At 40.6% G+C, this 12,501-nt stretch overlaps 1 protein-coding gene and 1 long non-coding RNA gene across 4 annotated transcripts in view; one reads left to right on the forward strand and one right to left on the reverse strand.

Moving 5' to 3' along the window:
- Window positions 1-7,249, reverse strand: part of LOC106603688 (uncharacterized) — a 43,648-nt gene extending 36,399 nt beyond the window's left edge. The window contains exons 1-3 of one of the 3 annotated variants that reach the window (XR_006762178.1): window positions 7,001-7,249; window positions 6,018-6,122; window positions 1,046-1,109 (exon numbers count right to left, since the gene is read on the reverse strand). This is a non-coding gene — a long non-coding RNA (uncharacterized lncRNA). Of the gene's footprint in view, window positions 1-1,045; window positions 1,110-1,255; window positions 1,403-6,017; window positions 6,123-7,000 lie in introns of those variants that run through there. The other 2 variants (XR_006762177.1, XR_001328471.2) reach the window with 2 other exon arrangements.
- LOC106603687 (heparin cofactor 2) lies at window positions 7,202-11,845 on the forward strand. The gene is made up of 6 exons (XM_014197663.2): window positions 7,202-7,488; window positions 7,687-8,330; window positions 8,596-8,744; window positions 8,931-9,055; window positions 10,828-10,972; window positions 11,136-11,845. Exons 1-6 carry the CDS (start codon window positions 7,202-7,204, stop codon window positions 11,325-11,327), a joined length of 1,542 nt encoding a protein of 513 aa, XP_014053138.1. The 3' UTR covers window positions 11,328-11,845.
- The last annotated feature ends 656 nt before the right edge of the window (window positions 11,846-12,501 follow it).

Below are 12,501 nucleotides of genomic sequence, written 5' to 3' on the forward strand. Positions count from 1 at the left end.
GACTGCAACACTTAACAAAGCGCTGCAGTTAGTTTCAGAGTGAGTGGCAAGGAATAAATTAGCCCTATATATTTCTAAAAATAAAAGCATTATATTTGGAACAAAACACTCACTAAATCCTAAATGTCAACTAAATCTTGTAATAAATAATGTGAAAATGGATCAAATTGAGATGACTAAACTGCTTGGAGTAACACTAGATTGTAAACTGTCATGGTCAAAACATATTGACGCAGTAGTAGCTAAGATGGGGAGAAATCTGTCTATAATAAAGCGATGCTCTGCCTTAACAACACTATCAACAAGGCAGGTCCTACAGGCCCTAGTTTTGTCGCACCTTGACTACTGTTCAGTCGTGTTGTCAGGTGCCACAAAAAAGGACTTTGGAAAATGTCAATTGGCTCAGAACAGGGCAGCACGGCTGGCCCTTGGATGTACACAAAGATCTAATATTAATGATATGCATGTCAATCTCTCCTGGCTGAAAGTAGAGGAGAGATTGACTTTATCACTACTTTTATTTATGAGCGGTATTAATATCTTGAATGCACCAAGCTGTCTGTCTAACTACTGGCACACAGCTCGGACACCCATGCATAACCCACAAGACATGCCACAAGAGGTCTCTTCACAGTCCCAAATCCAGAACAGACTATGGGAGGCACACAGTTCTGCATAGAGCCATGACTATGTGGAACTCTGTTCCATATCAAGTAACTGACACAAGCCGTAAAATTAGATTGAAAAAACAGATAGAAAACACCTTATGGAACAGCATGGACTGTGAAGCAACACAAACATTGACACAGACACATGCATACACAACACAATCACACACACACACGCACTGTAGATATGTACTGTAGATATGTGGTAGTTGTGGAGTAGGGGCCCGAGGGCACATAATGTGTTGTGAAATCTGTGAATGTATTGTAATGTTTTAAAATAGTATAAACCGCCTTAATTTTGCTGGACCCCAGGAAGATTAGCTGCTGCTTTGGCAGCAGCTAATGGGATCCATAATAGATAATAAAATTACACCCACCTGATTTGTCCTTCTGGATGGCTTTGTCCTCAAAGTACCGGAACATCACCTCATGTACTCTAGCCTGTAAACAGACAGTAGGTACGTTGACATGGCGAAGTCTAGTTTGTTGATCAGAGCAGATCCTTCATGGGAGGGGTCCAACAAGTTGATGGATTGTAGGTCACTAAGCTCAGCCTTGATGATAGACAGGTAGTTAGTTATACTTACAGAAAGGAGACAGGTAAAGTTAGACTTCGAACGGGACAAGTAGAGTTCCAGTAAAGATACAGGTGCCATCATTTAGGGTAGGTGACTTGACCACCTGACTGTGCTGGTCTTTGTGTGTGTCTGTGTGTGTGTGTGTCTGGCAGAGTTGTACTCTCGGAGTGGAGCGGTTCACCGATAGGGAAGATCAGGAGAGGACACTTGGTGGCAATCTCACACACTCCCTCATACCACTACTCTGGCCACAGATCCAAGCCCTCCACAGTAAAGGCCATGACAACAGCGGAGATGCAAACTAGTAACCTTTTGGCGAAATTAGCCATTTTGGATCCAAAATAGGGGATCTACATGATTCGCATAGATCCGATGAGAAGTTTGGAGCAATACTGGCTGTATCCAAGGATCAGCCAATGATTCTCATAACAGAATGCATCACGCGACTGAAGAGAGGAGACAACCAATTTGCTAGTTACAGCATCAGCTCGTGCTCTGGAAAGACAGCAGAGAGTGGAAAAGCAGTTTGCCAGTTACAGCAGGGTGTCTCCTGAACAATAACAAAGAGGTAGGTGAGAAGCCTGACCATGGAGACTGTGATGAAGTGTACTTCATGAGCTGTAACCGAAAAACAACTAGCATTTGGAAAGTTTGAGGTGAGGGAGAAAGTGTGGTGGAACAAGTATTGTTAGCATTGTTAAGTATCTTGCTAGCTGGATCAAATTCTCCGTTAGCTAGCCAGAGAAATGTTGAGCAACATTAGCCAACTTAACTGATCAAATAATTGAGTTTATGTTGTGAAAATTTGCTGGCTAATAAAGACAGACATCTAACGTTAGCTAGCTAACGTTACAACATCAGATGAGCTAACGTTAGTAACCAATTCGCTATAGTATTAACTGGTATATGACTCCTTGCCGTTCCTCAAGTTATAACGTGTTAGTTGCTTACTGGACCCTGGCAATCTGTGTGAAATGTTAACTAGCTAATGAACTAACTACTATCTGTGAACTGCTACAGTATGTGGTTAATTTTCAGAATGAGAGAATTTGGTGAAATTTTGACTTTGCTTGTTAAAACCTGTTGGGGCTAGGGGCAGTATTTGCACGGCCGGATAAAAAAACGTACCCGATTTAAACTGGTTACTACTCTTGCCCAGAAACGAGGATTTGGATAGAAAACACTCTACAGTTTCTAAAACTATTGAATGGTGTCTGTGAGTATAACAGAACTCATATGGCAGGCCAAAACCTGAGAAGATTCCATACAGGAAGTGCCCTGTCTGACAATTTGTTCTCCTTCTGTGGCATCTCTATCAAAAACACAGCATCTCTGCTGTAACGTGACATTTTCTAAGGCTTCCATTGGATCTCAAGAAGGCGCCAGAATGTGGAATGAGAGCTCTGCAGTCTCTGGGCTAAGTACAGCAGCTCTGTTTGTTACTGGTCAGGCAGGGAACAATGACACTGGAGTGCACGTCCACGAGAGGACTCCATGTTTTTCTTTCAATCTTTGAATTAATACAACATCGCCCGATTGGAATATTATCGCTATTTTATGAGAAAAATCGCATAAAAATATATTTTAAACAGCGTCTGACATGCTTCGAAGTACGGTAATGGAATATTTTCTATTTTTTTGTCACGAAATGCGCCGGTGCGTCACCCTTCGGATAGTGATTTGAACGCACAAACAAAACGGAGCTATTTGGATATAACTATGGATTATTTGGAACCAAAACAACATTGGTTGTTTAAGTATAAGTCCTGGGAGTGCATTCTGACGAAGAACAGCAAAGGTAATCAAATTTTTCTTATAGTAAATCTGAGTTTGGTGAGTGCCAAACTTTGTGGGGGTATCAAAATAGCTAGCCGTGATGGCCGGGCTATATACTCAGAATATTGCAAAATGTGCTTTCACCGAAAAGCTATTTTAAAATCTGACACCGCGATTGCATAAAGGAGTTCTGTATCTATAATTCTTAAAATAATTGTTTGGTTTTTTGTCAACGTTTATCGTGAGTAATTTAGTAAATTCACCAGACGTTTTCGGTGGGTATGCTAGTTCTGAACAAAACATGCTAATGTAAAAAGCTGTTTTTTGATATAAATATGAACTTGATTGAACAAAACATGCATGTATTGTATAACATAATGTCCTAGGAGTGTCATCTGATGAAGATCATCAAAGGTTAGTGCTGCATTTAGCTGTGGTTTTGGTTTTTGTGACATATATGCTAGCTTGAAAAATGGGTGTGTGATTATTTCTGTCTGGGTACTCTCCTGACATAATCTAATGTTTTGCTTTTGTTGTAAAGCCTTTTTGAAATCGGACAATGTGGTTAGATAAAGGAGAGTCTTGTCTTTAAAATGGTGTAAAATAGTCATATGTTTGAGAAATAGAAGTTATAGCATTTATGAGGTATTTGTATTTCGCGCCACGCGATTCCACTGGCTGTTGCAGGGAGGTTAAACAAGTGGATTCAGGGATCAAGTATAGCTGAAGCTGGGCCTGGCTTAAGCTGGATGCCGCTATGGTTAAAGGAACACCACACACTTCCCCTCTTTCTCACTTTTTCAATACAGTGGATGAAAAGGATATGCCAGGTGTACTCTCTGCCTGAAAGAGAAATTATGCCCACAAAGGGTATCATGCTCTGCGGGCACATTGTACACTTTCTGCCTGTGGACATCTGTTCTACAATGTAATCGTGCAGTGTAGCCCGAAGATATTGCTTTTGTTGTATTGAACTTGACAGTAACACTTGTGTGTGAGTGAGGGGGGATTATTTAATGTTTTACTAAGTGAATGTTATTTAAAACAAACTCTGCAGGGACTTTTCTGCTGACCTACAATTGAAAAAATGTATGAACTGAGTCAGAAGAATAAGGACCTTTGTTAGCTTTCAGTAAATACATTTTGACTTCTGAATAAAACATATCTGAGCTAGTTTAACCTGTCTGGGCTAGGGGGCAGTATTTTCACTGCCGGATGAAAAACGTACCCAATTTAAACAGGTTACTACTCTGGCCCAGAAACTACAATATGCATATTATTAGTAGATTTGGATAGAAAACTCTGAAGTTTCTCAAACTGTTTGAATGGTGTCTGTGTATAACAGAACTCATATGGCAGGCAAAAACCTGAGAAAAGTCAACCAGGAAGTGGAGGATCTGAGAATTGTAGTTCTTTCTAGTCCCTTTCGAAACTACAGTATCCGTGGGGTTACGTTGCACTTCCTAAGGCTTCCATTGGCTGTCTAAAGCCTTCAGAAAGGGGTTTGAGCATTCTCCTGTCACTGGGCAGAGTATAGGAGCTCAGTTACTGAGTGGTCTGCATGGCAACAAAGGGATTGGATATGCACAGTCACGCGAGCACGCTGTTCCTTCTTTTTCTTTTTGAATGAATGCGCTATTGTCCGGTTGGAATATTATTGCAATTTTACGTTAAAAATACCATAAAGATTGATTTTTAAACAGCGTTTGACATGCTTCTAAGTACGGTAATGGAACATTTTCACTTTGTCTCTGGTTCCACGCTCGCTCGTTATGCCTTTGGATAAGTGATCTATACGCACGAACAAAATGGAGGTATTTGGACATAAATATGGATTATTTGGAACAAAAACAACATTTCTTGTGGAAGTAGCAGTCCTAGGAGTGCATTCTGAAGAAGATCAGCAAAGGTAAGAGAATATTTCTAATACTAATTCTGAGTTTAGGTTGCCTCGAACGTGTCTGTATAGCTCACCGTGATGGCTAAGCTATGTACTCAGAATATTGAAAAATGTGCTTTCTCCGTAAAGCTATTTTAAAATCTGACACAGCGGTTGCATCCAGGAGTAGTCTTTCTTTAAATAATTGTTATATATTTTGTCAATGTTTATGATGAGTATTTTTGTAAATTGATGTGCACATTCACCGGAAGTTTTGGTGGGAATACATTTTCTGAACATCACGCACCAATGTAAAATGCTGTTTTTTGGATATAAATATGAACTTGATTGAACAAAACATACATGTATTGTGTAACATAATGTCCTAGGAGTGTCATCTGATGAAGATTGTCAAAGGTTAGTGCTTCATTTAGCTGTGTTTGGGGTTTTATTGACACATGCCCTTGCTTGGAAAATGGCTGTGTGATTATTTTTGTCTATGTACTCTCCTAACATAATGTAATGTTTTGCCTTCGCTGTTAAGCCTTTTTGAAATCGGACAATGTGGTTACATCAAGGACAAGTGTATCTTTAAAATGGTGTAAAATAGTTGTATGTTTGAGAAAGTTGAATTATGACATTTTGTTTTTGAATTTGCTGCCATGATATTTCACTGGCTGTGTCCAGCAGGTGGGACGCTAGCGTCCCACGTAGCCCATAGAAGTTAATTTGACACTTGATCGATGTCTACTATATTGGCCACTATAATAGAGCAAAAATAGAATGCCTTTTTGTTTCATTCTACTTCAAGATGTTTTTTTCCCAAGTGCAATATTTAGATGTGTGTGGTCACAAGCATTCTATTATAAAGGCTGTCATGGCTAACTGTAAAATGAATGTATTTTTTCTCAAGACTTGAGTGTCATTTGCAGTAAAGTCTAGGCAACAAATAACATTGGATTGCTTTCTTTACATTTTTTAGCTGTGAGTTAGTTTCACATGAACTACGTTTTATTTTAAACACAGAGACTGATCATGTAGATCATTTTCTTTGTTTAATTAGTTAAAACCTGCATTTCCCCCTAGCAGGGATGTTTTTTTGCATGTTTCAGTCACCTTTTTGGGGCCTCACCAGTTTGCATCCCTGCAGCAGAGTACAGCCAGAAGTCCCCGAAGAGCTTCTGAAGGAGTGGGCTAGCCTCAATGATTGGCAGCAGCCGTCTGGTCAGCAGTAAAGAAAGAGAAAAGGGAGATGATAGAGAGATTTTTTTAATTTCACACTTTATTCAGACAGCTGCAAACAAAGGGGAGACAGGCTGGGATCGTTACCGCTAGCCCACAGGCTTTGCACAGGTATAGATGGATGACAGAGGGAGAGACAGAGATTGAATGTCACTGAGGAGAACTCAGTGGTCCACAGTGCCACTTTTTTTTAAATGAAGGCCAGTGAATCTGGATTGCAATGGCATTGTAAAATCTAGAGTAACAATGTATGGGCATATCATTAACATGTAAAACTTTTTTTCACAAAATAGCACATTTTAGTGTATTAATGATTAAACATGTAAAACTGTAATCTCCAATAATTGATGTCGACGTATCAATTAAAGTTACCAGTTAAATGGACAAAATTCAGACAAAAAATACAGATAGGGTATTAAGTGATCAAGTGACTGGGGCAGAGTTAAAGATTTCAGACGGATGCAGCACTTTGTACACTTTGTTGTTTGATCTGAGCTATTTGTTCAGGGTAAGAGGACATCAAAGTTCAGTTTGGGCTTTCTGCTCTTTCTTCACAGTGTTGCAAACAGACCAGTTCCCGCCATCACAGAGAAAGCACAGGTAAGCCATTTTAGAGTCCTTGACTGACTGCCGTCAAATACGTGAATCCTAACAAGATAAAGACTATCACTGTCGTGTTCGTACATAACTCCTATTTATTAACTGAAAAGTTCCTCTGAAATTAAGCAGAAATGTTTGCGAGTTTTGAACAACTGCTGAATACATTTTTGAAGAATTTTGGATGTTCTTTAGTGTGTATGCCTTCAACCAAAAGAAGGCTAAGCATGTTGCTATTGATCATGGTTCTTGATAAATACCTTAGGTCAGTGTTTCTCAAATGGTGGGTCGTGACTGATTCCTTTTCTGAAGACAGACTAGAAACACTGGCTTTAGGTTATTTTGAGTCACAATAGAAAAGTTTGATCAATCTCCTCGAGCTCTGTCTGTTGTGATGTTGACGGTGGTTTGTTCTAGATGAATAAATGCCTTCTATATCTGTCTGCTGTGTCTGGGCCAGGATGTGGGTTGTCACGGTCATCGCTGTGTCCTGTGTCCTTGTCGGTCCCTCTCTCGCCGGGGTCAAGGACCTGGGCTCTCACTTCAGCTTCTATGACCAGAGTCCGACCCCAAACACTGAGCCGGACCCACGAGGCCTCGGCCAGGGTGGAGCTCTGGACATGGAGAACATTCCTCTGGAGTTCCACAAAGAGAACACTGTGACCAATGATCTGCCCATGGAAGGCTTTGAGGACGAAGACTACATCGACTTTGACAAAATCCTGGCTGAGGGTGGGGACGACTACAGGTGGGTGATACACACTTTACTAACACTGTAACGATGTCAAGGGATTTAAGCACTGGGACGCTCCATAGACACAGAATCCATTGAATGCAGTGGTTGGAGCATGGTGCATGCTTGTGGGTTTGATTGACTGTGTAAATCATTTTGGATTAAAAACTTCTGCTAAATGACCATATTTTCATAATATTTATATTATTACAGTGAGGCGGATGAGATTGATGAGATCGCAACTCCCGCTCCGTATATCGACATCTTCGCTGAACCCTCAGATCCAAAAATGCGGCGCGCCCGACTCCTGAGCCTATTTCACGACCGCTCACGCCTCCAACGAATCAACGTGGTCAACGCCCACTTTGGCTTCAACCTCTACCGCAGCCTTCGGAACAACGTCAACCAGACCCACAACATTCTGCTGGCGCCCGCCGGAATCTCCATTGCCATGGGCATGATGTCACTGGGAGCGGGGCCTGGAACACATTCTCAGCTCTACCGGGTGCTGGGATTTGCCAATTTCGTCAATGCCAGCAATCACTATGACAACGCCACGGTGCACAAGCTGTTCCGGAAGCTCACACACAGACTCTTCCGACGCAATTTCGGGTACACGCTGCGATCCGTTAATGACCTGTACGTGAAAAAGGAGGTGACGGTGGAACCGAGTTTCCGGGCAGACACCAAGGCATACTATTTTGCAGAGCCCCAATCGGTGGACTTCAGGGACAAGGCGTTTCTGGACAAGGCTAACCGGCGCATCTCGAAGCTGACCAAAGGACTGATCAGAGAATCACTAAAAAATGTGGACCCCAATATGGTGCTGATGCTACTCAACTACCTCTACTTTAAAGGTAAAGACAACAGAGTAATAAGCCCCAACTATGCCATTTCTATGGACCAAGCACCAAGTATCTGTCTGTCTCTGATTATATTTTGTCAACATTAAGTAAAATCTTTTAAAGCGATACATTATGGTCTATATTACATTTCCATTAGGCCTAGACTTTAACAACAAACTTAAAATCCTCTCTTTGTAAGAAAATTGAGAAACATCTTATTGACACAAGCCAAACAATCTCACCCACACAAACAACAAATCCCCACCCACACAAACAGGTACGTGGGAGCAGAAATTCCCAAAGGAGATGACTCACTACCGGAACTTCCGTGTGAATGAGAAGATAAATGTTCGAGTGCCAATGATGCAGAACAAAGGGAACTACCTGGCGGCTGCAGACCATGAACTGCAGTGTGACATCCTACAGGTGGGTGATAGACATTTAGTTCAGGGAAGTGAGATATGTATATATAAAAAAGAAGATTCAGTGCAGTGCAATATAGGCCTACAGTATAGGGCTGGCACAATTACCGTATAAATGTGTAACCAACGGTTATGGATAAAGACCGTCATAAAAAAGATCATCATATCATTATCGTCATGATTATTCTAGCTCCCCTATGTGGGGAACATCAGCATGCTCATCGCCCTGCCCAGGAAGATCTCCGGCATGAGGAACCTGGAGCAAGAGATCTCCCCCACAGTGGTCAACAAATGGCTCAGCAACATGACCAACAGGTGAGAACATATGACCACATCTGACCAATAGGTAAGAACCTGACTGACTGGCATACATGATAAAAGAGAACAGCACACATGACCATACAAGACAACAGGTGGCCATTCCAGACAAAACTTGACCAACATGTGAGCAGACCTGGCCCAAGGTGAACAGGAATAAACACCGTAAACGGTATGAACAAAAGATGACCACTGGGTTAGAGTATAGGGCCAAAAACGACCAAATTATGGAAGCTATGGGATAAGAAACACAGTGCCTTCAGAAAGTATTCACACCCCTTCACTTTTTCCAGATTTTGTTGTGTTACAGCGTGAATTTAACATTTATTAAATTGAGATGTTTTCTGTCAATGAATGGCCTACACAAAATACCCCATAATGTCAAAGTAGAATTATGTTTTTTGAATTTTTTACAAATGTATAAAAAGTGAAAAGCTCAAATGTCAATAAGGATTCAACCCCTTTATGGCAAGCCTAAATAACTGAAAATGTGCTTAACAAGTAACATAATACGCTTTTTGGACTCTGTATGCAATAATAGTGTTTAACATGATTTTTGAATGACTACCTCATCTCTGTACCCCACACATAAAATTATCTCTAAGGTCCCTCAGTCAAGCAGTGAATTTCAAACACAGATTAGTAGATAAAAAACTATTAAAAAAACAGACATTGAATATCCCTTTGAGAATGGTGATAAATAAATAATATAAATTACACTTTGGATCATGTATCAATACAACCAGTCACAACAAAGATATTGGCATTCTTCCTAACTCAGTTGCCGGAGAGGAAGGTGACAGCTCAGGGATTTTCACCATGAGGCCAATGTTGACTTTAAAACAGTTACAGAGTTTGATGGCTGTGATAGGAGAAAACCAAGGATGGATCAACAACATTATAGTTACTCCACAATAGTAACCTAGTTGACAGAGTGAAAAGGAGGAAGCCTGTACGGAATACAAATATTCCAAAAAATGCATCCTCATTGCGATAAGGTACTAAAGTAATATTGCAAAAAATGTGGCAAAGCAATTACGTTTTTTCCCCTGAATTGTAAAGGTCTGGGTGTAGCTGGTGCAGAGGAGTCAGGCACAGGACAGCAGAGATAAAAGTAACTTTACTCAAAATTACCAAGTATATGTTGTAATACCAAGCTCACACAAAAGGACCGAAATACATAAAACAAACACGCACAAAAACCATGGTGAAAACAGAGGGTTAAATAATGAACATGAAATTGGGGAATTGAAACCAGGTGTGTAAAACAAAGACTAAACAAATGGAAAATGAAAAGTGGATCGGCGATGGCTAGAAGGCCGGTGACGTCGACCGAACAAGGAGAGGGACCGACTTCGGCGGAAGTCGTGACATGAATACAAATAGTTATGGGCAAATCCGCTTACTGAGTAGCACTCTCCATTTTTTCAAGCATAGACATAATGGAGCCAAGCACAGGCAAAGTCCTAGAGGGTAAATGTTGCACATTTCAGGTGTTGAAAGGTCGTAGAGACTTACCCAGAAAGACTCACAGCTGTAGTCACTGCCAAAAGTACATCTACAAAGTATTGACTCAGGAGCGTGAATACTTATGTAAATTCGATATTTCTGTATTTCATTTTCAATACATAAAAAAAATATATAACTTTGTCATTCTGGGGTATTGTGTGTAGATGGGTGAGATAATGTAGAAAAAGTCAATGGATATTAATACTTTCTGAAACCACTCTGTGTCTAAAGAGTATATTCTGTATTGGTCTCTACCCAAGGACGCGTGAGGTGGTGTTCCCCAGGTTTAAGCTGGAGCAGAGTTATGACCTGATAGACAACCTTAAGGAGATGGGCCTCACAGACCTCTTTGAGGAGAGGGGTGACTTCACTGGGATGACTTCAGAGAAGATCGCAATTAACTGGGTAAACAAACCTCCAAGAAAGCAAACACCACAATCTTAACTTTCATTGCTCGATGCTAACACCAGCAATATGCTGTCAAAGCCAAATAACTTTTTAGCTATCTAATAATGTTAGATAAGATAACCATTGGGTCATAACTCGATTCTATCTCTATCCCCACCAGTTGAAGCACCAGGGGACGATCACGGTGAACGAGGAGGGGACGGAGGCTGCGGCCCTGACCCAGGTGGGCTTCATGCCCCTCTCCTCACAGATACGATTCGTTATAGACCGGCCCTTCCTCTTCCTCATCTACGAGCACCGCACAGACTGCCTCGTCTTCATGGGCCGCGTGGTCGACCCCTCACAGAGCTAAACGCTTGGTAACTCTGTAGTTCATTCTATCTAGAAAAATGTACCTACTAACATGAATAATTATTTTAGGATTGTATTAACAGTGGACTAATTAGCAAAATACAAAAAAAAATGTATGAACTCTTTTTAAATGTCCTTTTTCAGATAGCATTCACCCAAAGTAGGAAGCCATTTAAAAAATATTGGCCTGGTAACCAATTCTGCTGATCCTACAATGGGACTGCTAGCTGTCATGGCGAACTGTATGAACCTGTGTCTGAGAGAGGTTAGTCAGGAGTGTTGATATTTGCTGTCTGTTAATGTTCCATCTCTATGCATCTACAGTGGAAGGTGTTCGACTAGAAACACTAAGCTTTGGCTATTCAATAAATGTTTTAGGGGAAAACAATAGTCAATTTGACCATGACTTTCATGTTTATTTTTATTTTTTATGTTGGATGTTTGGATTTTCTGAAGTGTTTAGCTACTGTGTATGTAAAGTTCTGTCTAGAACGTTAGATAAAATGAAATACAAAAGCATTTGAGACTGTTGAAAATGCTTTTGTGTTGTATGACAAACATTTAAATGGCTTTACAAGTTAAAATGCAGGTGCAACATTTCTCTCTAGTACATTTTCAGCAATACAAAAGAAATTACCTAATTCAAAATTGTCCGGTCTGGCTCAGTCGGTAGCGCTTGCAATGCCAGGATTGTTGGTTCGATTCCAGTAGCCACCCATATGTAAAATGTATGACTAAGTCGCATTGGATAAAATCCTCTGCTAAAATGACCTATATTATGTTAAAATAAAGAAAACTTACAAATACAGTAAGCTTTCCAATAAAGGGTGAAAACAAAAACTCCAAGATAAAAACCCAGTAACATATTTTGCAAAGAGTAAATATTTGTTGGCTGAGTTAAACTCTAATTAGATGGAGCTCAGATCTTTTTGGGTTGGTATGTAATGGCACCATCAGATCCATCACACACAAAATATTCTATATTTTAGATTCTTCAAAGTAGCCACCCTTTGCCTTGATGATAGCGTTGCACAAGCTTGGCATTCTCTCAACCTGCTTCACCTGGAATGCTTTTCCAATAGTCTTGAAGGAGTTCCCACATATGATGTGCACTTGTAGGCTGCTTTTCCTTCACTCTGCCATCCAACTCATCCCAAACCATCAGGTAGCCTAGT

This window comes from Salmo salar, chromosome ssa26 (assembly GCF_905237065.1).
Source record: "Salmo salar chromosome ssa26, Ssal_v3.1, whole genome shotgun sequence".
NCBI classification, from domain to species: Eukaryota; Metazoa; Chordata; class Actinopteri; order Salmoniformes; family Salmonidae; genus Salmo; species Salmo salar.

Excerpts from the sequence above, each read along its gene's own strand:
- LOC106603687 (XM_014197663.2), top strand. The coding sequence starts at position 7,202 with ATGTGGGTTGTCACGGTCATCGCTGTGTCCTGTGTCCTTGTCGGTCCC. Across the intron at positions 7,489-7,686 it reads GAGGGTGGGGACGACTACAG|TGAGGCGGATGAGATTGATG; the intron begins GTGGGTGATACA and ends ATATTATTACAG. Across the intron at positions 8,745-8,930 it reads TGCAGTGTGACATCCTACAG|CTCCCCTATGTGGGGAACAT; the intron begins GTGGGTGATAGA and ends TGATTATTCTAG.